Below are 27,661 nucleotides of genomic sequence, written 5' to 3'. Positions count from 1 at the left end.
TTTTTAACGATTAGAGTAAAAAGAAACTGTTCGACATTTTCCCAGCATTTTTCAAATCTTACGCTCGCAAAGGTTCCATTTATTATTAACAAAATACTAGAATCGTTAAATACTATTTAACGATTAATATTATTAATCATAATAATTAATAATTATATTAAACTTAAGACTTAATAATTATATTAAATTATATTAAATAATTATATTAAATTAATATTATTTAACGATAAGTTAAATACTATTTAACGATTCGAGTAAAAAGAAGCCGTTCAACATTTTCCTATCATTTTTCAAATCTTACGCCCGCAAAGGTTCCGTTTATTATTAACAAAATACTAGCTCAAGAGCTTTCTTGAAAAGCGATACAACTTTCCGAACGACCCAATACACAATTATCGTTAGCATTAAAATTTAATCGCATCTGATTTAATACAATCTGCAGGGGGACAAGGGGGGATTCAGCTATAAAAAATAGCGCAAAAGCGACCGTCGCGGCCACTCAAACCAATTTCTGCCCAGTTTTCGGTCTAAATTTCGCAGTTGTTGTTCCACGTGGTCGCAATAAAACGCGTTGCATTCGCAAGACGCGGCACCTCTCGCTTCTTATCGAATAAAAAAACGCCGCGACAGATAAAAGCGTCCGCTCCGTCGTTCCGCGGCGAGACAGACAGTCTGTCTCGGCTCGTCGACGCGTCAAAACGTTCGCCTTGTCCGCCTAGATACCGGACGCGGTTCAATCAGACCGTTGACACTCGTTATCATCGCGGAGGAACGCGCTCGATACGCCGCGTGATTCGCGAACAACTCGAACTGTCGCAAAAAATCGCCTCGAGTCGGGAAAGAAACGCGTGACTCGCCGCGTGCCGGGAGCACTCGCGTGTCGTTTCGCGTTCGATACGTGTCGCAACCGCGGGACGAAGTCTGTCCGGGGCCGGCCCGCGAATTTTCCCGACGATCATTAGCCAACAATGTCGCTCGTTGCCATTAACAGGGCGGCCGAGAGAGGCCGTTGTCTAATCCGGTGGCATTAAGCCTTATACGCGAGGCGGCGTGTGCGTAGATCATTGCGTTTCTATTGTGTGCGTTCGTGTGACGCAACGCGTCGAGCCGCGGCCTCTCCGCGGCGATTAATTATCGATGGCGAATCCAGATACGCTCGATGCGAATCGCGCGGACGCGGACACGTATTTCGTCGATCCGCGCGGCCCTCGAACGCGCCGTGCATTCGCGGCTGATTTTTTTACCCTCTTCTCTTGCCACGAAAGAGAGAGAGAGAGAGAGAGAGAGAGAGAGAGAGAGAGAGAGAGAGAGAAACGATCGCTCGGAGCGATCGCAAACGACGATGAATCGCGGCGAACTTGCTCTTTAGAGACGCTCGCGGTAATCTTTCGGGCGCGCACGTTCATCGCGCGGGGTATCGCGTGTCGCGGGATTTCGTCAGAGCACGCGTAAGAAATTACCAGGCGAAGAAAATCGGTAACATTTGTATTACACGTTAATAACATTTTCTCTGCGGGCCAAGGCGCTCGCAGAGTTTTCTGTACGGGTGAAAGTTTGCAATCATTCTTCGCGCACCGCACACTCGCGCGCGCGCCTACAGCGTTGCAGTTTTTCAAAGATATACTGCTCGCAGGAGAAAGACTTTGATTAGTGGAGATAAATCGAATATCGCGCGATCGGTGAAGGTGAACCTCTATTTTGCCGCGGTCGAACTCCTGTTGCTTCCATTTCGATCGAGCAGGTTGTTGCTTGCTTGCTAGCTTGCTTGCTCGCATTGCCGCCGCGCGTTTCTCTCCTCGAGCTATTGTTAAATCGAAGGAAAATCAGAAATTACGAGGAACTGCCAATTTCGTGAAATTGCTGTTCCACGGTGTTCTTGCTCGGTTTTTAACGATCGTTGAACTAAGAGTACGAGAGAATAGACGAATTTGTTGAGTGAACGGAAATGTTGCGCCTGAAACGCGGCATTGTGGAATAAAAATGTACGAATTCGCTGGCGCGGTACGGTATTGTATCCCTAATTGACGACCAGATTGATTTTTGAATCAAGTTAAGCAGAACTTCTTACGTCGATCGATTTATTCGTCGATGATGATAGTGTTCGCAATTTGACGTTGTTCTGAAACTTTTGGCCACTCGTTATGGTATTACAGTAATGTCTCCCTAACGGACGCTCACAAAACTGGACAATTTGGGAAGAGGAGATACGATTATTCGAGCCTTGCGGTTCGTTTTTATAGTTATAAATTGTCAATGATTATAAAAACAAGCTGCAAGACTCGAATAATCGTATCTCCTCTTCTCACTCCAATATTTTGTTATGGTCGAGGCATTGAAGTAATGCCAAGTTAAGAGTTAGATCAACAGATGACTGAAACGAGTACAGTGAATCTCTCTTTAATCGATGCTCAGATTGTAGTAGGCCTTCCTTCGCGATTATCATCTTCTACCCTCTCTATCTGCCTTCCAAAAAACGTTTGTGCCACGGAAAAACATTTGCTCTACTTGAACAATCGGTGCCGTACACTTGCTGCATCAACCGGAATGTTTCCGATGCATTTTTACCGAGTTTTCCGTGAAATTTAATAACCGCTCTTTGTTCCATGTTAGGGAGAACTGTTATAACTTTGCTATTTATCGACCGATCGGACCCAAAATTGATACTGCCGGAAAGAGAAATGTCGCAGCTTTCAAACGTCGGTCTAAAAACATAGATGACGCTATTAGTTACCGAGATATGGTCCGAGTTTCGAAACTTATTCGACGCACTGTGTAATGTCTCCCTAATTGACGCTCAGATTGTACGCGAAAATGGACAATTTGGGAAGAAGTGACACGATTGTTCGAGCTTTTTGGCTCGCTTTTATAGTTGTTGACGATTCGTAATTATAAAAACAAAGCCACGAGGCTGGAATAATCGTATCTGTGCCTCTCCCCAAATTGTCCATATTTGTGCGCGATCTAAGCGTCAATAAGAGAGACATTACTGTACAGTGAACTCTCCCTAATTGACGCATCAGACTCGTTTATATTTTAAAAAAGCTATTAAAATTGCATTGTACTTGCCAACAGGCTCAATTTCATACGCATAAATCGCAATAAATTGTACAAAATAGAAATACTGTAGATCAGAAATCATGTTTTCGATTTCGAATTCGAACAGCTCCGATTACAAAGAGTTTAATAACACCTTCAATCTCGCCTTCAGACATTTCCTTCGATTTCGATCGAGTCCGAGCGCAGCGCGTGCTCTTAAAAATCAATCGAAAACCATTCTCACCGAACGCGTTGTTTTCCTCAAAATTGACACATGGACGATTAAAATAGATTTCTATAAATAGTCAATACATAGTAGCATAACTCACGATGAACAGCGATAAGCGCGCGAAGAACTCATCCGCGAAGATAAGAAACCAACAAAAGCACTCCGGCGATAACGAAACGGCAGAGATTGATAAAATCGCGAGCGCTGCAAGTGTTGCATCCGCGATGCCAATTTAACTTTCGCGAAACTAATTTAACAGAAAAAGAAAATATTATTATCCCTTGGCGATCGCGGGACACAAAGGATGAACGCGGAGAGAAGAAGAAGAAGATATCCGCGCGAGCGTTTGCTCTCTCGTGGGCTGTCCGCGTCCGCGGCGATCGAAGCCGATCCGTGACAAAATAACAATTCCCGGTGCCTGGGGCCGTCATTGTCTCCGGTGGCTCGGCTCGCCGAGTGCACGCGGTTGCATCCTTGACATTTCGAGTAAACACGTCCCCGCGGAGGCGCACAAGCGGCGCTCCGAGGCCTCTTTCACTTGTGCAACTCGAGCGAGCGCGTGCGCATCGAGCCGCGCGCTTCGATCGGCGATGCACATGCATCGCGAAATCCGCGCGAGTAGAAGCGAGACGCCGCGCGCGGATCGTCGCCTACTCGCTTCGATCGGCGATGCGCGTGCATCGCGAAATCGCCGCGAGTAGAAGCGAGACGCCGCGCGGATAGCAGCAAGCAGCGGTCGCCGCTTTTCACCGCGCTTGCAAAACAGCCTGCCTCTGCTTATCCGAAGATATCGCGACGCCCCTCGACGCAACTCGCGCTTTCTACCGCCGCTTTTCCTCGCGAAATGTCACTTACCCGCGCGGAGCCGCGCGGAGCCGAGCCGAGTCGCGCCACGCCGCCCGCGTGAGAACAGACCTTCACCGAAAGAAATTTATACAATCATCGGCCAGACTAATTACCACCCTAATCAAGCTGCACACATGTGCGCGGCTCGCCTGCGCTGCGCGAGCCTAACTGCCGCGATAAACGGCGAGACTCTGGCGAGACTCTGTTTTATGCTGTGGACCGCCGGCATTTCAGCGTTTCGCAGATAACTCTTTAACCCTTTGCACTCGAAGGCGTTTCAACTGGAAATCTAGAATGATTTTTTAAGACACACGCTGTCTCTATTTTTATTTTTGTGACTTGTACAACAGTTTATGGTTTTAAAGATTTTTCAAATTTTAATTTTGTTTTGGTGTTGGAATTACGTTCGAGCCTTGTGGCTCGTTTTTTTACGGTTATCGATTGTCGACAACTATAAAAACGCGCTGCAAGGTTAAATTACTCGAATAAAACAAAAGCAAAGTAATTTTTAACATATTGTTTAAACAAGTAATTCTTTACAAGCCTTTGTCGCGTGTCCCGAATTCCCCATTCAAAAACACGCGATTTAAAAAGAGATTCAACTTCTTTTCGATACCTCGGTTTTCGAGTGTTCCTCAAAAATTGTGATTTTAACCCTTGACTTGTAATTAAAATCAAATATTATTAATATTATATAATATATTATATAATAATAATAATAATAATAATAATAATAATATATAATATATATATAATATTATTAATAATTGTGATTTTAACCCCTGACTTTCACCCCTCCAAAGTGGATTGTTGCCGACAAGAATAAAAATCACTATAATATAATTGATTATATATTTAGTTATAATTGAAATATAATAATAATTGAATTATATTTAGTTATAATTGAAATCAAATACATTTCGAAGGACTGTATATCGCACGAATCTCATCAAAATTAGCTTATGTAACTTCGATACGTTTCCTTGTCAGTATAACTTCAAGACAAATAGCTAGTATAACTATTAAAAATTAGTTTCAATGAAAAATCATGCTCTGCTCGTGCATAAATAAATTTCCTTGCATAGAATCTGAAACTATTATATTACTATTACTATTATTATAATACTATTACTATTATCATAATACTATTACTATTACTAATAACCACGATTTCAGCCGAATTCGCTATTGTGCAAATAATTGCCCCCCCCCTTTCCCCCCGTTTCACGCCATCATGCTCTATCCCCATGGAGCACTATTTCTTCCCTCCCTCCCCCGCCTGTTCCTTTCTTCGTCGTGCGTCTTCGCAGACTTTTTATCTCCTTTAAACGTTTCTCTTCTCCTTTTGTCTCTGGCCCTCTCCCTCTTCAACTCTTTCCACCGAGCTTCTCGTTCTTTGTATACTCGCCCCTCCCCCCTCCGCCACCCTAGAGCCGTACACTTGTTTTCGCCCTCGCACTCTTCCCGGTTCCTAAACCCGTAACTCTCCCCCCCTCTCTCTCTCTCTCCTCTCTACTCTGATACAGCTCGTTCCCGGTCTCGTCTTTCGACGGTGCCGAGCATAACTTCGCTCGGGTGCACGCAGCCGAAGTGCACCCACGGCACCGCGAACAGAACATGCGGGTGTTGGCCACGTGCGCGGCGCACTTTTTGCTCGGGAACGATGGCTTTTATAGGAACAGAGCGCGCGCGCCGCTCCGCGCGGCCTTTACCCTCCATTCGAAGCGGACCAAGTGGCTGCTGCTGCTGCTTCTGCTCTCCTTCCACATAGAGAACGATCGAGAGACGACAACAGGTGCCGCGAAACTGGCCCCTTTTCATTTTGACACTTCGTGTTAGTGATTTAACGAATAATAACATAAGAAGCATCCGGTTGGTTCATCGATATGTTTTCAGCTAAACTTCTCTTTCAGTAAGGATGTTGCGAGAAATTTTCTGCCGTCGTTCAAAATGCTACAGTAATGTCTCCCTTACTGACGCGCAGATTGTCCACTAAGATGGACACTTTGGGAAGAGGAGATGCAATTATTAGAGCTTTGAACCTTGCTTATTATAGTTAGGAAGTGTCAAGAATACTATCAAAACGAGCCGCAAGGCTCGAATAATCGGTCTCCTATTCTCTAACTGTCCATTTTCGTGCACAACCTCAGCGCCAATTAGAGAGAATTTACCCAAGAATTTAGAGAAAATTCTCCCTAACTGACGCTCACAGATTGTCCACTAAAATGGACACTTTGGGAAGAGGAGATGCAATTATTAGAGCCTTGAACCTTGCTTATTATAGTTACGAATTGTTAACAATGCTATCAAAACGAGCCGCAAGACTCGAATAATCGTATCTCCTCTTCCCTAACTGTTCAATTTTGCGTAGAATCTCAGCGCCAATTGGAGAGAGAGTTTATTGTAGATATGGATACACAGAAAATTCTCCCTAACTGACGCTCAGATTGCCCACTAAAATGGACACTTTGGGAAGAGGTGATGCAATTATTAGAGCTTTGTACCTCGCTTATTATAGTTACGAATTGTTAACAATACTATCAAAACGAGCCGCAAGGCTCGAATAATCGGATCTTCTCTTCTCTAACTGTCCATTTTTGCGCAAAATCTCAGCGCCAATTACAGAGAATTTACTGTAGATGCGGATACACAGAAAATTCTCCCTAACTGACGCTCAGATTGCCCACTAAAATGGACACTTTGGGTAGAGGAGATGCAATTATTAGAGCTTTGCACCTCGTTTATTATATTTACCGATTGTCGACTGCTATAAAAACGAGCCGCCGCAAGGCTCGAATAATCGGATCTCCTCTTCCCTAACTGTCTATTTTTGCGCAGAAGCTTTAGGGAGAAGTTACTGTACTCCCGAAGATTGCAATGGCACGTGTAAATTTACAATTGTACCGAAGTCAACGTGCTAATTATCTTCAATAATCGCATCTGACAAGTTTTGCTTTTTTAGTACGATATAATCTTTTATCTTGATCAATACGCAAACGATGCAAGATTATACTTAGAAAATTAGGTTATGTCAAGGTTATGACATAACCTCCCGCGAACCAAATGAACAAATGTGTCGCCATGAATTATATGGGGTTAATTAAACCCTGAACATTATCCATACGCAGGTGTTTCATCGTTTCTTTTTTTTGTGATAGGGACAGACCTCGATAAAACAAACATTTAATATTTTAAAATGTACACGATTTATTATGGCAACTTATATATTATTTATCAATACTTTCTTTCGTTTCTTACGAATCATTTGTGACTCGTCGAGAAATTCGATCCGTCAAATTTGCGACTTCCACGAATGCTCGAATAACATTGTATAAAATATCTCGACACTAAACACACACCGACACCGTGAAACGAACTTTATAAATTCGTTAGACGAAGCTCGCAGAAAAGCTCGCGAAAGCTTACTTTGGCTTCGTTCCCACACCTGAGAGCTTCCTAATCACGGTAAACATGATTCGCGCGTTCAGTCGTCGATCGCTCGATCGGAGAGAACGAATCTGGGACAGCCGATCTATCTTTCATCGGAACGACGGCGTAGTTCGGTTTAGCGCTGTCGCTTCTATTGTTCCAGAAAAAAATGGCAAAAGCGCGATAAAAACCGCGCTGCACTCGACTGCATCGGGGAGCGTAGCGTATTCGCGCTCGCGCTCGCGCTTTGCCCGTATCCGTGCAACACGCCGCGAGTATTTACGCGCGCACGTGCAGCGAGTTTCATGCACGTTTTGCGCTTGTGTGTTTGCGGCTTCGGCGGCCTTGAGAGGGGTTCTTTGTGCAGTTCAGCGTTCACTGCATCTCGCGAGACTGTCCCGGTGCACACGCACGAACACACACATATCGTTCTCGTCACACCGACGAACACATTCGAAAGACGGCATAGGAGAGCGCGCGGGAACAGGGTTGACGGTTACATATACTGTAACAAGTTGCGTTGCACTTACGTACAAAGGGCGCTCCACGTGACTCACATGCTTGCTACCAGCGCTCAATCTGCCTGCAACCCCCCCCCCTCCCCCGCCCTCCGCGATCACCAAGGTTTTCCGTCTTCGTTCCTTTCGCGTAGCACGCGCACTCGATGCTCATTGTCTTTCTCTGTTGCCAATCGGGCGAGCACCCTCGAATTTTCGATCTCGTTGCGTTTGGGCCGCGCGTTTCTCTCTCTCTCTCTCTCTCTCTCTCTCTCTCTCTCTCTGTCTCTCCGTCGCTATTACATCGACTCTCTTGTTCTTGCTTTTGCCTATACAGCGGCGAATTTGCCCGAAATCGCGAACAATGCGATTACGTTGGCGGGTATGAAATGTTGGATCTTTAACTGAATATATAAAATTGCGTATCTTTTTTCAAAAGCGAATTATTTAATCGAAATATGCTCTGTTTGTTTCGATGCATCTTTCCCAACGAGATTTTAATGCGTAGATGTCTGTTTTTCTAACGACACATTCTGGTCTTTAGAATCGATTCACTCTGATAGGGAATTTGTCCGACTGTTTTCTTCGTTTTCGTAGTGTTTAGAACGTAGAAATTGTTCTAAATGTTTAACAACGTGAACGTCGGTTGGCGAAAGATTTAGCGAATAAGCTGGGTGCGGAAGATTTCATGTTTTAAGTTATTTCATTTCGCAATTGTTTTGTACAGTAATGTCTCTCTAATTGACGCTTGGATTGTGCACGAAAGTGGACAGTTTGGGAAGAGGAGATACGATTATTCGAGCCTTGCGGCTCGTTTTTATAGCCGTCGAAAATCGGTAACTGTAATAAACGAGGTGCAAAGCTCTAAGAAATGCATCTTCTCTTTCAAAATTGTCCACGATCGAATCAATAATCGGATCTCCTATTCCCTAACTGCCTATTTTTGCGCAGATTGTTAGCGCCAATTAGGAAGAATTTACCGGAGATGTGGATACACAGAAAATTCTCCCTAACTGGCGCTAACAATCTGCGCAAAAATGGACAGTTAGGGAAGAGGAGATCCGATTATTCGTTCACTTTTGTGGACAATCTGAGCGTCAATTAGGGAGACATTACTGTAGCTGATGCAACGTTACCGAAAAAACAATTTTAGTATTATCATAAATATTTATATTTCGTTTTATCTGGCTATTGAAAAAATGCGCAATATTCACACATTATCGCTCGCACGAATAATTTATTTAGCATCGATGCTTACTAACACCTGCACTAATTCATCCCGAATTAATTAGTCGCCATCGCGTACGCAAATCGTACGAAAATGGACAATTTAGGAAGCGGAGACACGATTATTCGATAGCCTCGCGGTTCGTTTTTATAATTACGACGAATCGTCGACAACTATAAAAAAAGAAACGACCTACAAGGCTCTAATAATTATCATCTCCTCTTTCCAAATTGTCCATTCTTCTGCCCAATCTGAGCGTCACTTAGAGAGACATTACCGTACCACGAAGTCCGGCAACTCGGCATTTTATTCCGGAAGAAACGTTTCGCTTACGAATAGAAGCCGGTGAAACGTGTTCGTTTTTACGTGGCCGTGCCATCGACGATTGAAATATACAGACGATAAACAAGTCTCCTGAAGTAGAAAAAGAAATATAACCTCTGCAACATGCGCGTGTAACACTGCGCCGAGCACACTGTATACTTATAGGAAATATCGGCGGTGCCTATTCGATGGTGCCGCGGTCGTAAATACGCGTCGTGCTTTCACGAGAGTGCGAAGGATCGTTCGGAGGTAACATTGGACGAAAGCCGTGGATTTCCCGTCTCACTTTGCACGCTCGAAATCGGTCAGTTTTCTTCGCGGGCTTCGCAGAAATCTCGTAAAACGCGCGACGCCGCGCCGCCACGAAATCGTATGTCGCCACGAATAATCGGATCTCCTCTTCCCTAACTGTCCATTGCGCAGATTGTTAGCGCCAGTTAGAGAGAATTTTCCGTGTATCCACATCTACAGTAAATTTTTCCTAATTGACGCTAACAATTTGCGCAAGAATGGACAGTTAGGGAATAGGAGATCCGATTATTGATTCGATCGTGGACAATTTTGAAAGAGAAGATGCAATTCTTAGAGCTTTGCACCTCGTTTATTACAGTTACCGATTTTCGACCGCTATAAAAACGAGCCGCGAGGCTTGAATAATCGTGTCTCCTCTTCCCTAACTGTCGATTTTTGCGTGGAAACAGGGGACAGGATCGAGGCTCGCGCGCCATTTTGTTCTTTCCTCACCTGCGGGGCAACTCCGCTCGCAATTCCGACTCTCTCGGCTCCGCCGTCTCGCTGAAATCTCCTGGCGATTGTTCCGCGCGGGGTAATTGGTCCGCGTGGAAACGGATCTTGAGCGGATACGTTATCGCGATACCAGAGCGCAACGGGGGGGAAAATGGTAAAAATCGCGCGGAACAAGGTTGCGCCACGGCGCGCAGCCGGCCATCGATTCCTGCGACTATCTGATTACCCAATAAATTCTGTCCACCGAGTTTCCAGTCCGCGGCCACCGTTAAATCGGATTCTGCGGTGCAGATGTTTGTCTCGGGGAAACGTTGCGAGCCTCGCTCGCTCGACCGATTGATTACGCTACGCGACCACGTGTATCTACGTGATCCGCGATTCTCGCTCTGTTCGACGGAGATTTCGTCGTCGCCGGAACCGATCGACCGTGTTGCCGATCGTGACCCGAAACTGCAGAATCGAGAATCGAATGCCGGAACTTCTCTGTCCCGTGCTTTTATCGCGGCGGAACACGCGACGGACGCGACTCAATTCGACTGCGAATTGCGTGCGCTTACGGCAGAGATGCAGTTCGACGAAACAATATTTACAATATTTATTTGTTGATGTACGCGTTAACGAATAATTTCATGTATTATTTGTTATGTGTTATGTATCATTCATGTGTGCATTATTGTTAATGCATTGGCAGATGCGGTTCGACGAAACAGTATTTATAATATTTGTTTGTTAATGTACGTGTTAACGAATAATTTCATGTCTTATTGTTAATGTATCGAAGCTATTGAAAGGAGAAACACATTTTTATGCAAGCCCTGTTTCTTGCAATGTTCATTGCTAACGCGAAGCACTTTTCATTTTGCCAGAAGATTTCGCAGTCTAGTAATTAATAATATATATAATAACAAATATATAATATAAATAATTATAATAATATATATAATAACAAATTATATTATATATATTACATATATAATAATAATAATATATATTATAACAAATTATTCAATTTCGTTAATATCGGCTAAAAATTATACATTTTTATGACGTCAATTTTATGAATTTTATTCGTACGCATCGGAACTAATGCCTCGTTCTAGACTTAATGAAGCTGAACGATGGCAAGGATTGTTTTTTTATGGATCTCGTTATCAGTAATTCGATTACGTGCAACGAACACCAACGATCGTCAACAGCACTTTCACACGCATCAAGTGTGTGCAAGACACGTCGCTGTTATACCGTGGACGCGTATGCAATACGCGCCTAAGTTTATAACATGTGAAAAGAAATGAAATGAAAACTACGATCTTATCGAAATCACTTTCATCGTGAAAACACAAAACGCGTGGCTTTAACCAGTTACAGTAATGTCTTCTTACTCGACGCCGAGTTTCTGCGCAAAAATGAACAGTTAGGGAAGAGGAGATTGTTGAAAATCGGTAACTATAAAAGCGAGTCCACTTTTCTGCGCAATCTAAGCGTCTGTTAGGGAGACATTACTGTACATTGCTTTCTCGATTTTTAACTTAAATATGATCACGAGATTGCTCGATCTTTGAAGCAGAAGCATAACCGATACGAATGATCGTAGATTAAAAAAGTAGTTAAAAAATCAATAGACTCGTAGATCAAAATGGCGTGTTCCGTGAATCTAGCGTCAAGGACTCGTGACTTTAATTCGCGATTCCCAGAAATATTGCTGTAAAAAATGCAGCGTCGAAGACCGTGAAAGCAACCGAATAAGCGTCGGCTTCGTTACCATTCCGTGCAAAATGAATTCGCCATTATTTAATAAGCAAAAACTACGTGTAAATTGCCGACAGATATGTCGGCAAAACGAAAAAGTCAACGAGCAGCAACGCCTATGCGTCGAATATCGAGGGAACCCAGCGTCGAACCATCGATCCGCGGCAGCGCGATCCTGTCGAGGGCAGGCTCATCCGACGGCTCTATTTACATCGAGCGACAGGCCGATGCACGGCTTCCGTTGCCGGCATAATCGCGCAGAAACTACACTACATCGTTGATTACATCGTTAGCCGGCGGGCCGCTCGTTACACGTTTTACAAGGCACGGCGCAGCTCCGCGCAAGTCGGTCACGTCTCGCCACCGTTATTCGACGATTATAATTACGAGCACGTTGCGTGCCTCTCTCTCTCTCTCTCTCTCTCTCTCTCTTCTTCTCTCGCCGCGGGATCACGGTTTAATAATCGTGGAGAACGTCGGCCGGAAATCGATTCCTCGAAGCTGACCGAGGCTCTCGAGCTCGATTCGAATCCGACGATAGAGAGACACGCCGGCGCGTATCACTGGAAAACCGCGTATCCGCGGCCGACACCAAAACGAGAACATGACCGATAAAAAGATGCGCCCGATGCGCCACGCCGTTTTTACCGCGACCAGTTTTTACAATCGGGCGAACCGACTGATTTGTCGGGCCGCTATCTTTCTATCCGGTCCTTCTGCCGCGTCCGCGAGACGTTATCGAACGCGTTCCGTGCGATCGGCCGTCCAGAACTCGCGGAATCGGAGAACTGGTTTTCGCGGAGTCTCTCTAATGTTTGCGTCGGCCACGGCCGCATATTGTGTCGACGAAACAGCGTCGTAAACAGCATTCTCATTATCGTTCGATCGAGTCGACGCGGGGCCAGAGATCGACGATCGAGTCGCGGAAAATCGAACGATCGAGGAACGCACGGAGCGTTCCGAGGTAAGATTGAAGTACGTTCATTATGGAACGCTTTTCGGAGGGTATTAAGACTGCTATCGGTGCTATTACAGTTTAAAAGTATTATGAGAATGTACAGGGTGTCCCGAAGTTATGGTACTTGAGAAATGAGGGGGAAATGAGGGGTGTTTTATAGATATTGAGTAAATTTTCCAAAGTTCATTGCGTTATTCAGAAACATTAATCTATCAAATAGTAATATATATGCAAAGTGTCCCGAAATTATGATTTCTCCGGGAAATTAGGGGTTCCTGAGGTCATTTGAAGCAACTTTTTCCTCAGCGAAAATGTTCTACGAGGTTTCGTTTACGAGATATTGACGAAAAACGATGGCCAATGAGAGGCGAACTCGAGACGGCGCGAGAGGGCCGAGCCAATCAACGGAACCGGGCACTATGCGCTCGTTGGCTCGGCCGCCGCGCTAGGCAGTCTTGTGCCAGCCGAGCTCGCCTCTCATTGGTCAAGCGTCTTTCGTTAATAACTCGTGAACGAAGCGACGAATAGCATTTTCGCTGAGGAAAAAGTTGCTTCAAATAATCTCAGAAACCTCTCGCTTCCTGAAAATACCATAATTTTAGTACACCCCTAGTTTGCTAGATCGATGTATTTAAATAGCGTAACGAACTTCCAAAAATAATTATTTAATATCCATAAAGCATAATACGAGTAAAATAATGAAGCACGAGAGCATGAACCTATTAAGGAACATGCCGTATTCAACGCTCCCATTTTGGAACAGGCTTTTCAAACGCCTTCGAACTACTACAATTACTGTTCCATAAAACGGGACAATGAACGAATTGAAGTACACAATATGGAACAGTACGTTCTCGCTTCGAAATTGTGCTCGCATTCGAACGAGAGCATGTACCTATTACGAAACATTCTGTATTCAACGTTCCCATTTTGGAACAGGCGTTTCAAACTCTTTCGAACTGCTACAATTACTGTTCCATAAAACGGGACAATGAACGAATTGAAGTACACAATATGAAACAGTACGTTCTCGCTTCGAAATTGCACTCGCATTCGAGCATTCAATTAGTTTTACAGCAATTAATTGTTACACGACGGTGTCCGGCGCGAACGAATTTATAAAGAACAATGTTCGAAAATACGGTTCGAATTTTTACACACGCTCTCGTAAACTCTATCCATATTTTTACTCTCTTGTATTATTTGTGTTATTGTTTCAAGCAAGGGGTCACGATTCAGCGGCGTTTCATAACAGGTAGTTTCGCGTTATCCGCGTGCACCGGGAATAGAATAAACGGAACAGTCGAACGTGTCACGCTCGATAAAATCGCGACGGCGAGGTTCGATAAAACAGCCGCGATGGGACCACCCCGTGGAAGGAAAGGGTGACGACGCGGATAAGATCTCGCCGAATTTCGTTGCGTAGTCGCGTGTCCGGGAGCCCGGCCACTGGAGACGCGAGAGCATGGGACCGTAAAAACGCGTGAAACAGGACGAACGCGCTCGTTCTGATGGATATTAATGACCTTATGCAAATGCGCGTTTCTCTCAGCTAATTAAAAGGGTGCGAAATTAATCCTACGGCGCGCAGACTGACGGATGACAAGTTTTATCTGTGTTTTTATTAACGACGGGGCTTCCTTCGTTTCAGCGCCGAAGAAGTTTCTCGTGGAACAGAAACAAGACAGACAAAAAGAGCGATAATTGTATTAACAAATTAATGCTTTTAGCGAATCGAAAATGCAGTTATATTTATATTATATGCAGAATATGTTCGTTGAAAAGCCTGCAAATGAAGAAGCGACTTAGAAATAGATACTTAAATGTATATTAATGCTTTCCTGCCGTCGAAGAATATATGAATAAATAGATACACAATAAAATAAGCAGAGTTTGCGCTAAATTTTGAGAGCTATTATTCGGAGCTATTATTATTCGGAGCTTCGAGAAGAGATTGCGCGAGCAACATTGACATCGAAATGCAAATCGCTGCATTTAATTGAACAATTCTTATACATAATTATCAGAATATCAACTCGCCTAGTTTCATAATCTTCAAAAGCAAAGATCATAAAATATACAGAATATGTTCGTCGAAAAGCCTGCAAGGTATAACGAAGAAGCGACTTAGAATACGTAAATGTATACTAATGCTTTCCTGCCGTCGAAGAATATATGAATAAATAGATAAACAATAAAATAAGCAGAGTTTGTGCTAAATTTTGAGAGCTATTATTCAGAGCTACGAGAAGAGATTGCGCGAGCAACATTGACATCGAAACGCAAATCGCTGCATTTAATTGAACAATTCTTATATTACATAATTATCAGAACATCATCAGAAAATATTGCTAAATATTCAACAATTCTTCAATAAACTGCCTAATTTCACGATCTTGCGACCCGAATTCGTCTTTGACGACCAGTTCCGGATAACCGCGTCGCGCCGTCGCGGTTCTAATTTAAAAGAATAAAAATCGTCTCGCCGGGAAAACGCTAATTGGCCGGAACCCGTCGACAACGAGAGCTCGTCGCGAACAACTCCCGCCATGGCTGTTATGGTGGTCGTAGGATCGCGCTGCTCGCGCGAGAAATCATGGATGCGTCGTTCTCGATTGCCATATTATCAATTATTATTGTTACTGTCGCGCGAATCGCGAAGTTTCGCGACATAAAAATTCCGTGAAAAACGGAGAAGAAGCTGACGATGATACGCTATCTCTGCTGGGACAGTTTGATCGTTCTACATCTTTGTATCATGAAAACGACAGTGACTAACGGCGGCCGAACGTATAGAGCGGCGACCAGGAACGCCGGGCGAAGACGGAAACACAATTTCCGATGAATATTTCAAGAATCCTTCTATTGTCACTCGTCCGCAGACAGAGCGGGTCCGTCCGGCTCGGCCATCGGGAACTGGACAATCAGCAATGACGAATTTCTTTCAATATTTCATCAGTTCTATGGACGGCGCGCCGCGTTGCCTCTAGTTCCGAATCGACCCGGATCGATCGCCTTCCTGTATTCCGGCAGGAGGAGCAGCTCGGAATTCGGAATCGAAAGATCCCGTCGATCATTAACGAGCGGAATTTCAGGAATTTCAAACGGAATTTCAAACAGTCGGAAGAGACTTTCGGCTATGGAGCTGCGGCGATTTTATGCCGCGTGCGAGATACGTTTACACCGAGAAATAGTTTTCCACGCATTATTGCTGTAAATTAATTGTGCTATAAATTAATTTTTGACATCGTGAATTTATAAATATGTATTATGCTGCGGATTTTATGCTTTAACGAGGATAATAGGCGAGTAAAACGGAGAACAGCGAAGACATCGGGAGGAGATTAGAATCCCGTTGCATTATATTCAAGCCTTATTTAACCCTTATTTTATATATATTCTATATACAGGATTTCCCAAAATTATGGTATTTCTGGGAACTGACGGGTTCCTGAGATCATTTGAAGCAACTTTCTCTTTTACGAAAATGTTCTCCGAGGCATCGTTAACGAGTTATTAACGAAAAACACTGACCAATGAGAAGCGAGCCCGACTAGCGCAAGGCGGAGCGAGCCAACGAGCGCACGGAGTCCAGTTCCGTTCATTGGCTCGGCTGGCCACGCGCCAGCTGATCCCGCCTCTCATTGGTCAGCGTTTTTCGTTAATAACTCGTGAACGAAGCCTCGTACAACATTTTCGCAAAGGAAAAAGTTGTTTCAAATGATCTCATGAACATCTCAGTTCCCCTAAATACAATAATTCTGGGACACACTGTATATTTATACCATGCAGATAAGCCAAAACGAATGTACCAAGAATTAGAAAGAAACCGCGACACGAGTTTCACTCGGAAATCCGGCGCGTCGCGAAGTCGGATAGCGCGCGACAGAGTAACCTAAAGTGGCCTAAGTTCAGCGACGAGGGATTATCGTTTCGCGAACGACACGCGATCTTTCTCTTACCGAGAAACTAAACAGATTCGATGAGAGTACCGATCGGGACCGCGTCGAACGCGCTAATCGACCCGTAGCCGCGAGGAAAAATTGCGGCGTACAGTAATGTCTCTCTAATTGACATTGAGATTGTGCAGAATTTGGGGACCATTTGGGGAGAGGAGATATGATTATTCGATTCTTGCAGCTTTGTTTTTATATTTACGAGTCGTCAACATCTATAAAAACGAGCCAAGAGGCTCGAATAATCGTGTCTCTTCTTCCCAAATTGTCCATTTTCGCGTACAATCTGAGCGTCAATTAGGGAGACATTGCACAGTGCGTCGAATAAGTTTCGAGACTCGGACCATATCTCGGTAACTAATAGCGCTATCCATGTTTTTAGACCGGCGTTTGGAAGCTGCGATATTCCTCTTTCCGGCAGTATCAATTTTGGGTCCGATCGGTCGATAAATAGCAAAGTTATAACAATTCTCCCTAACATGGAACAAAGAGCGGTTATTAAATTTCACGGAAAACTCGGTGAAAATGCATCGGAAACATTCCGGTTGATGCAGCAAGTGTACGGCACCGATTGTTCGAGTAGAGCAAATGTTTTTCCGTGGCACAAACGTTTTTTGGAAGGCATAGAGAGAGGGTAGAAGATGATAATCGCGAAGGAAGGCCTACTACAATCTGAGCGTCGATTAGAGAGAGATTCACTGTACTCGTTTCAGTCAACTGTTGATCTAACTCTTAACTTGGCATTACTTCAATGCCTCGACCATAACGAAATATTGGAGTGGGAAAGGAGATACGATTATTCGAGCTTTGCAGCTCGTTCTTATAATTATTAAAAATCGGTAACTATAAAAACGAGTCGCGAAGCTCGAATAATCGTCTCTCTTCTCCCTAAATTGTCCATTTTCGTGCGCGATCCAAGCGTCAGTTAGGGAAACAATCTGGACGTCAATTAGGGAGACATTATCGCACATCGCGCAGCGAAAAGAAGAAGCTCCGAGAAATTAAAATCTCTTCGTCGTCGAACGACCTGCTCCCAGCGCGGGCACAAAGCGATAGATAGATAGAGAGAGAGAGAGAAAAAAAAGGAAGCCGCGCGTGTTATCGGATAGCGTAACTGTTATTACCGTGGCCGGGTTTACGCGAGCGCGATGACGAGGGGGAGGTTTTCTGCAAATGTCACGGGAGAGGTCTCGAAACGTGGGCTGGCCACAGCTGTTTCTATAAATAACCACCCCCGATTCGATGCAACACCGCCTGCCAGATTCTGCATCTTCTCTCGAAACCGCGCGCGGCGAGGCGAGGCGCGGCTCGCCCGCTCGCTGCAACCGCGACTATGGTTATTGACCCTCAGCCACGCGCGCCAACTATTTCCGTTCGGGAAATAATGAACCGCGGATCTCGGAGCATAATTTAACCACGTAATGAGGATCCACCCGAATCTCCCCGTCCGTCCTGCTCGTTTGATTTACGACCGTTGGAACTCGAAACGTTTTATTGCGTCGTCGTCGTCGTCGTCGTCGACGACGATCCCCTCGCTGCCTTCGAACGGGACATCTCGTCATTTTGACAGGACTTTCGACGTACAGATCGCTCTCAGATAGAGCCGGATAAAGAGCCGAGTGCTCGGCGAGAAGGTTGCGTCACCGAGAAACGACGGTATCACGACGGTGCGCGACGACGACGACGACGACGACGACGACCGGATGCAATTTGTGGTTTCGTTCGGGACACTTCCACGCGGCACGCCGTGCCGCGGCGAGATCAGAGAGGCTGGTTTAGCTGGCTTCCGTCGTAAAACTGCGATGAAATGGATTCGCAACGATATCTAAGACCGTTTGCTTTCAATTGAGAATGGCGCGGGAATGCTCGCGGCGAGCCGCGTTTTCGCCGATTCGGCTGCAACGCCGAACATTTTATTAATCTCTGATTGACACTCAGATTGTCCAGAAAAATAGACAATTTTTGGAAGAGGAGATACGATTATTCGTGTGTTGCGGTTCGTTTTTATATAGTCAAGGTTATGTCAAAGTTGTGTCGAGGTTAAGCAAGGCTCGAATAATCGTATCTTCTCTTCCCAAATTGTCCATTTTCGTGGACAATCTGTGCATCAATTAGGGAGATATTAATTACTGGCTACGATTTGCCGTAAAAATAATCGAGACGAATTAACCCGTTGACATAGCATCTTCTTCGCGGTTATTGCGACTCGACATTTTTCGATCGCCGATTCGATACCTTTGCTTAACCCCAAAAGGGTTAAATACCCGTGGCTCGACGTAAAAGTAATACAGATGAAAATAATATAGTTGAAAATATATATAGTGATAGTTATAATAGTTATAATAATAACTATTACAATATAATAACTATTAACTATGATATAATAACTATTATAACTATATAACTAACTAAAATATATATATATATATATATATATATAGTAGTAATTATAATAGTTATAGTAATAACTATTATAATTATATAACCAACTAAAATATATGTATATAGTAATAGTTATACTAGTTATAGTAGTAACTATTATAACTATTACTATGTATATATATTTTAGTTAGTTATAATAGTTATAGTAATATATAACTAATATAATAACGATAATAGTAATAATATTACTATAATAGTTATATTATTATATAGTAATAGTTATAGTAGTTATAGTAATAATACTAGTATAATAGTTATTATATTAGTTATATATTACTATAACTACCATAACTATTACTATATAATAATATAACTATTATAGTAATATTATTACTATAATAGTTATCACTATAGCTATTATAACTATATAACTTACTAAAATATATACAGTAATAGTTATAATAATTATAATAATAACTATTAACTAACTAGTATAATAGTAACTATTATAACTATACAACTAACTAAAATATACATAGTAATATTTATAATAGTTATAGTAATAACTATTATAACTGTACAACTAACTGAAATACACATAGTAATAGTTATAATATACAGTAATAGTTGAAAACATATATTCCAAATCCACGACCTTTAATATTTCGAGTATTTTTGACGCGGTAGCAACCCTATTCGCCCCTGAGTTACAATGCGGCGAGTCGCGGCCTTCTCGCCTAAATAAAAATGTCTACGAGTTTCCGCCTTGGAATCGTTCGGACGAGGGTTCTCGTCGAACGTGAAACGAGTCGTACCGTCTTTACTGACTTTCGCGGTTGATACCGGCGATCTCTAGTGGACGGGAACCGGACAGGATCGACATCCGAGATTCGGGGAACGCGAGCCGTTGCATCGCATTTTATGGCGCGTTTTACTCCGTTGTGTGTGTGCCTGACCATCGGTCTTCTCTCCTCTCTTTTCCTCGCCGATTCCTCTCTCCATCCCGGGCTCTCCTCCTCTCTCCTTCTCCGATTCTCGGCGTTGATCCGCCGTCTCTTTCGCCGTAAAGCAGCCTCGGAACAGCGGTGCAGGGTCATGGCCGGACAACGTCTGCCATACTCTCTGCTCGACGCCCACGCTACATATGTTATACTCTCGCCCCCCTTTGCGCTCGCTGCACCCTCGTAAAGCCGCGCTTCATTATGCGCCGAATATAAGTTACCACAATTTACACCTTTTCGCCCTTCCCGCTTTATCCACCCCTTCTCCCCCCTCTACCGCCGCGATATCATTTACGTTTTACACCCTTCGATGGAGCGTCATCCAACGGAGCAGCAGGTGGCGAGTTTTATTATTACATCGCGAGTCGATCTGCTAATTGAATCTGACGGTAATATCGCGAATTCGTGAGATGCGTTTCGTATTTGTACAGGGTGTCCCAAAAATGTCTCGCAATCCGAAAGTGGCGGGTTCCTCGGGTCTTTCGAAGCAACTTTTTCCTTTACAAAAATTTTCTCCGAGGCACCGTTAACGAGTTATTAACGAAAAACAGTGACCAATGAGAGGCGAGCTCGGCTGGCGCGAGGCGACCGAGCCAATGAGCGGAACTGGGCTTCGCGCGCTGGTTGGCCGGGCCGCCTCGCGTCAGCACGAACAAGATACCGCGTGTAGAAAATACTAACGTACTTAAAGAAATGTCGCCCAATCAGCGTCGTTCGAGAGTTAAAACACTTCTTATTTCTACTATTTTGCCAAAAATTTGTGATATTGATCATATATACGAAAAAGAAAGTGTTTGTAAAAAATAGTTAGGTGCTTGAAGAAAGCTCCTTCGATCAGCATCGTTGACATATTAACCCTTTGCACTCGAAGCTATTTCATAACAGAAAATATAAAATCATTTTTCTAACTCACAGTATTCCTATTTTATATGAGAAAATGCATTTTATGCATGAAAATTGACTCTTGGGACTCGCGCAACAGTTACACTCTTAACAATTTTCCAAATGTAAACATTGTTAATATCAAAATTATCCTAGAAGGTGGTATAACAAATATTAGCGGTGTCTCAGAGTCGCCACTCGAGGGTGGTTAAACTTGCAAAGGGTTAAAAGTCGTTTTCTGACGACTACTATTTTATCAATAAAGGATGACAGCGTCGAGAAAGGTATCGACGACGGAACAAACTAAATAAATTACTCTTTAAAAAAAGTGCTCACGTGGATCACGTCTTTGCACTCGAGCGGTGACACCGTGGCATCGCTGAAATTGTTGCACCGCGTTCCAAGATCATTTTTACATTAAGAAAGTTCCGATTGAACAAATTGTCGCGAGCATAACTATTGCACGAGTCGCAAGAAGACTATAAATTTCATTCGCGTAAAATGCACTTTGTCGCATAAAATGGAGATACTTTGAGTCCGAAATATTATTTTAGATTTACAGTTAAATTGGCTTCGAGTGCAAATACAGCAAGAGCGAACTAATTACGCTGTCGAAGCGACGTAAAGATTTGTCGCGTTGATAAAGCGAAGAATAGTGGGAGAGTAAAAGCGCGTATATAAAATTTCGAGTCGAAGATCGCGATTAATTGGTCGTTCGAGAAAAATAGCATGATCAAGCAGATCTTGGTGACTCGCGTGCTCGACGTGATGACGTTCTTTAGCCGCGTTCGAGATGACGCAAACTCGCGAAAGGTGTCGGACCCGCGTCGCGAGATCGGCTGGACCGAAATTTTTCGATGATGATTCACGGGACAACGACCGTCGCCGTTTCAAGTGTGCCGAAATATTCGCGAAATCGCGCAACCGATCGCGACGAGTCGTCGACGTAAGTTGCAAGGCAGCCTTCTCTTCGATTCTTTATCTTAACGCTAGATTCGCGGAGCGGAAAAAAAACAGCTGTCTTATATCAGTTTACAAAAGTAACGATGAGACATTTATTCCGATTTTTAGCAAGCGTTAAAAATGCAACATTTGCCGTAAGAAATGTATAAATTAACGACACGAATAATAATAGTAAATTGAAAAATCAGCGACCCGTCATTCCGACGAGTTTTCTATGAACTTAGTATTAACCCTCTGCAATCGGAGACGTTTCAACTGCAAATGCAAAACGGTTTTTCCGAACTACAATATTTACATTTTCTCTGTGACTTATAATTAGTATATTTTACGCAAATAAAATTTAATCTCGCGATGCAAGCAACACTTTTAATATAGGTTCTTAAATATAAACTATTTTGACGATTTGAAGATTAGTTTGCAACGTGGCGAAACAATTTTTAGCGGTGCTTCGGAGTCACCTCTCGAGTGCAAAGGGTTGCAATTTAACCTTGCCGTCGAATTTTCTTCGTAGCTACAACTATTAGAAGCTTCTTTTATTGCAACAATTTCTAAGAAGAAAGAAAATTTGCGTGCATTTATCGCGTGTCTACGTTTGCTCGGATATTTCAATATCGACGACAAGAAATCACAATTTCTTCATACCTCACATATATTATTGCCAGAAATCTCCGTCCCGCGTCGTCGACGTCAAACCGTCGGTTAACTCCGTCACGTCGAAAACTATACTTCGAAATTTTCTCGGCACTTCACTTATTCTTTCCGACGCGAACTCCGTTTCAAAATCGACGTCTCCGTCGCAGCAGAATGAAAGCGCGTAATCTACACGGCACGAATCACTTGAAACAACGAGATTTTCGCACTTGATCGCGACTTTTCGAAAATTCCGACTTTCGATTTTCGGACGGAATTTCCATCGAATTCCGCGCTGCATCGAAACTTACGATTTTCCTAAACGCGCTCGAACTCCGTTTCAAAATCGACGTCTCCGTCGCAGCAGAATGAAAACGCGTAATCTACATGGCACGAATCACTTGAAACAACGAGATTCCGACACTTGGTCGCGACTTTTCGAAAATGCCGACTTTCGATTTTCGGACGGAATTTGACATCGAATTCCTCGTCTGCATCGAAACTTACGATTTTCCTAAACGCGCTCGAACTCCGTGGACGGACGTTCCGCGTGCTGTTCCGCGTGAATTCGCGCGAAGAATTCGCGAGGCGCGCTAAAAGCGGACCGCGCGTTTGTTGCGCGCGACAACCACGTGTTGCACCCCTAGCCGATACGGCACGTCGCGGTGCGCCAGCAAACTGGAGCACGCGATTCCCGAGCGGGAAAAGTAGGAAGCGGTGGCAGTTGTGCGAAAGAGAAAGAAAGAAAGAAAGAGAGAAAAAAAGAATTTTCAACATATCCAGTGTTTATTCAGTCTGTCGACGGTTCTTATTACAGAGTGCAGTAAACAGAGGCGTAAAAAACAGCAGGAGAAAAAACAGACTCCTCGGAAACGTGTAAAAGAAATAAATATACGAATAAATAAATAAATACGTAAACTATAAATGACTCGGTTAAAAAAGATATATATATGGTTAGTTGAAATGAATAGTTTTGTAAAATATAAATAACTCGGTTTTCAAGAAAATATGTAGTTAGTTTAAATGAATAGTTTTGTGACATATAAATGACTCGGTTTTCAAAAAAATATATAATTAGTTTAAATTAACAGTTTTGTAACATATAAATGACTCGGTTTAAAGAAAATATATTGTTACTTTAAATTAACCGTTTTGTCAAACATAAATGACTCGGTTCAAAGAAAAATATATAACTACTTTAAATTAACAGTTTTGTCAAACATAAATGACTCGGTTCAAAGAAAAATATATAACTACTTTAAATTAATAGTTTCGTCAAACATAAATGACTCGGTTTTCAAGAAAATATATAATTACTTTAAATTAACAGTTTTGTAACATATAAATGACTCGGTTTAAAGAAAATATATTGTTACTTTAAATTAACAGTTTCGTAAAACATAAATGACTCGGTTCAAAGAAAAATATATAATTACTTTAAATTAACAGTTTCGTAAAACATAAATGACTCGGTTCAAAGAAAAATATATAACAACTTTAAATTAACACTTTCGTAAAACACAAATGACTCGTTTTTCAAAGAAACAAAGGCCTATGACCTATCATCCCCGAGATTATTTTTCATCGTATCGCACCTCCGACACGTACAATCGTCTCGAAAATAATTTTCGAGCGAAACAAAGATTCGAGAAGTGGCGCGCGAGGACAGGGCCGCCGTTTCTACGGCGCATAGTATCAATTAATTGTGCGACTACGATTCTGCGACTACGTAATCACCAGGATCGGTGCCCGCTACCAGGTCCTCGCGGATGTTAAATTTTTGGTGTGTCTGTTCGTGTCGACGTCGAGTTTTCATGCAACGCGCGGGGCTCTCTACCTTCGGTGCCTCCTTTTCACGCGTCTTCCTGCAAATTTGTTCGAACGAAAAAGAACCGTTCAACTCTAACCAACAATCAGAACACGTCGGACGACGACGACACAGGAGAGACACAGGGAGCAGCGTGTGAAAAGCGTGCAGAAGAAGGTACCGACGCGACTACCGAGCGCGAGCGCGTCCAATTCCGCCAGGTTCGTTTTGCGAACGAACGAATGACTTATTCTCCTGGCAATGAAACCGAAGCTGGCGCGCGGACGCGTATCGGTCAAGTGGTCGGCGGATGGATCGAGTGGTGTTGCGCAAGGACACGTAGGAAAGCGCCGAGGCAGGTGTGTACGTATCTTAAAAAATCGTAGAACTCACGGTTGCGCGACGGATGTTGGGCCGTCCTGCTTCGGAGGACCTGTTGCAGCGCGGCGTACAGATCCAGCATCAGTTGCTCCAGCTGCTGGCCCTGGGCCTCTGCGTCGTCGTCGGATGGCAGAGAGAACGGGATCGCCATAATTACTCTCGGCGGTGTAAGCAGCTGGTAAGTTAGGGATTTTCTTCGGCTCTCTCTCCTCTTCCGTCTCGCTTCGAGCGGAAACCCACTGGAATCGAAGCAACGTATGTCCGTGGATCAAACACTAACCACTTTTACAATATATATATTCTTTTTCTTTCTCTCTCTCTCTCTCGCTCGCACACACAAACGGAGAGCGACCGTTTTTTCTTTCTCTCGAATAGTCAAAGAGATCTGGCTAAGACGCGCGGTCTGCCTCTCCTATTCTCGTTCCGGCGGCACACACGTGACTTTCGGCTACGACGGCGCACGCTCCGGTGTTCCGTCGCCGCGGCTACCAGCTCTAGCCGCCACGGATTGTCCGTATAATACGCACGTGGCCCGCGAATTTCCGCGGCGGTTCGAACGGGAAACTAGGGCGCGGCGATTCCGAGAATATATATATCTCTATCTCTCGCTCTCTTTCGATTTATTTCGTTCAATCGCGTCGTCTGCAGCGCCTGTACGGTGGATCCTCGTATGGATCAATTTCCATAGGTGCTGTATGCGAGATGAAGACTCTCGAACTCGGAGAAAACTCTCCCTCTCTCTCTCTCTCTCTCTCTCTGTAGACGGGGCGAGACAGGGACTCGTGTCGTCGAGAGGCGATTATCGGATCGTCGACGACGACGACGACTGTCCTTCGACCGGAAGCTACGGATAACAGTTCGGATTTGTGACACAGAGTTCAATGTCCTCGGTGTATGCACGGCACACGTTGCACTCGGGAGAGTCCGCTCGCGAGAGCGCCGATCTCCGATCTAGCCACTAGCGGAGCAGTTCACACAGAACGTATAACTTCGACTCGCGAATGGAAGCAGCGAATATGATATATATATATATTATATATATGTGTATATATACATATATATATATATATCTCGTTCGCTCCCGTCTCCGCGGAGTCGGTTCCCGGTTGCTCTTGTAATCACGCACACGGTCGGTCAGGGTCGACGGAACAGGCACACGGTAGAGAGAGGTTCGCGTCTCGACTGTTCTCCCCTTGTGATTTTTCACGGGACTTGACACACGCGTGCAAAGTGCAACGTAGAAAGTATAAAAGCGACGCGAGAACACTCGACTGAGCTGTGGTAACGAGAAACACGTCTGTACCCCTCGAGGTCTGGCGTGGTAATGATTCTGTAGGTTCGGCTCCGAGCACACGGCGCGCACGTTCGTAGCGGCAACAGACTCTTCCCCCACCGCCGAGGCATCGCGCGGCCGGTTGGCCGGGCCGGTGGGGGCAACGGTGCGCGCGCACCCACCGCCAGCGCTCGTACGACGCCGAAGAAAGGGAGGAAAGAAAGAGAGGCGGTGGTGGGGGTCCCGCGCGGTGAACGTGCGTGTGCGACCAAAAGAGCCTGTGTGTTTCCCCTGGCGTGCTCGCGCGTGGTGTTGCAGCAGCGCTGTAAATTTACCGGTTTGGGGTCAAGTGGGGTAAAAAGATGTAATGAAAATCGAAACTTTCGTGAACGCCGCGGCGCGTTTCACGCTCCGCGCTTTTCTAGCCCGTGTTCGAATCGAATCTGATGATTTCGTACGCCCACTCTCGACGGTGTTTTCCTTTTTTTTTCTTTTTTCTTTTCATTTTATTCGAAATAATTAACGTATTTTGCTGCAATCGCGTAAAAGGATCGTGACGCGGGGGAACGTCGCTTCGAGACCCCGAAAGGGGGTCACGAATTTATTTTGCGAGCGTTACGCATTTGGAGTTGTTTATTTTGCGGGAGATTTTCTGTTCTTTCGATGCGTCCGCGTTAATCGAATTCAAGGTGGTGGAAGAAGAAATCGCTTGGAAAATGTTCTTCGAGAGTGATTAATGTAAACCGCGAGCGGTTGAATCGTGTAGCATGTAGCAATGAGATCTCGACAGAAGGGAGAGAGAGAGAGAGAGAGAGAGTGAGAGGGAACCCACACAAATGAACACCGTGCTTGCATGCAGTTCGAGGCGCTTCGTAGAGGCGCGTACGACACGACGGAACGACACCCGAGCGTAACTGCGTAGTTTCTACGAGCAACTCCACGGGGGTAGTTACAGTTTCGCCGATACTCCGGTTTTTAGGAACCGGAATTATCATCCGCGAGGAACGTCCTCGAGCCGCGGTTAACTCTCGTGTCAACGACCGCAGCACCGCGACGAAAATTTTTGCATCGCCGGAATCACGAAACGTTCTTCGAAAATGCTGCACTTGAAAATGTCAAACGCGGTTTATTCGGAACTGTTGATCCGATAAACAACGAATTGGAATTGTTTTATGAGACACGTACAGTAGCCCACAAAAGTGTTCGTACACCTTTTAAAACGTATTAACTGTTTTTACAACCAGACTTGAATTTTTTTAGATGATAGAGGGACTAGCATACCAAACAATGACCAAAATGTTTTTTTTTAATTTTGCTATTATTTGGGTCGATAAAATAAAGAT

General features: G+C 44.1%; 1 protein-coding gene across 1 annotated transcript in view; it reads right to left on the bottom strand.

Annotated features, from left to right (window-relative positions):
• The window catches only part of LOC117217809 (uncharacterized), a 57,924-nt gene extending 31,531 nt beyond the window's left edge, over positions 1 to 26,393 (bottom strand). Inside the window, exon 1 of the mRNA XM_033465650.2 lies at positions 25,058 to 26,393. Coding sequence (XP_033321541.2) covers positions 25,058 to 25,196 — 139 coding nt within the window. The 5' untranslated portion in view covers positions 25,197 to 26,393. The remainder of the gene's footprint in view (positions 1 to 25,057) is intronic.
• Between the last annotated feature and the right edge of the window lie 1,268 nt (positions 26,394 to 27,661).

Source organism: Megalopta genalis, unplaced genomic scaffold (assembly GCF_051020955.1).
Source record: "Megalopta genalis isolate 19385.01 unplaced genomic scaffold, iyMegGena1_principal scaffold0023, whole genome shotgun sequence".
In the NCBI taxonomy this organism is placed as follows: domain Eukaryota; kingdom Metazoa; phylum Arthropoda; class Insecta; order Hymenoptera; family Halictidae; genus Megalopta; species Megalopta genalis.
This window is presented reverse-complemented; position numbering and strand designations above follow the sequence as displayed.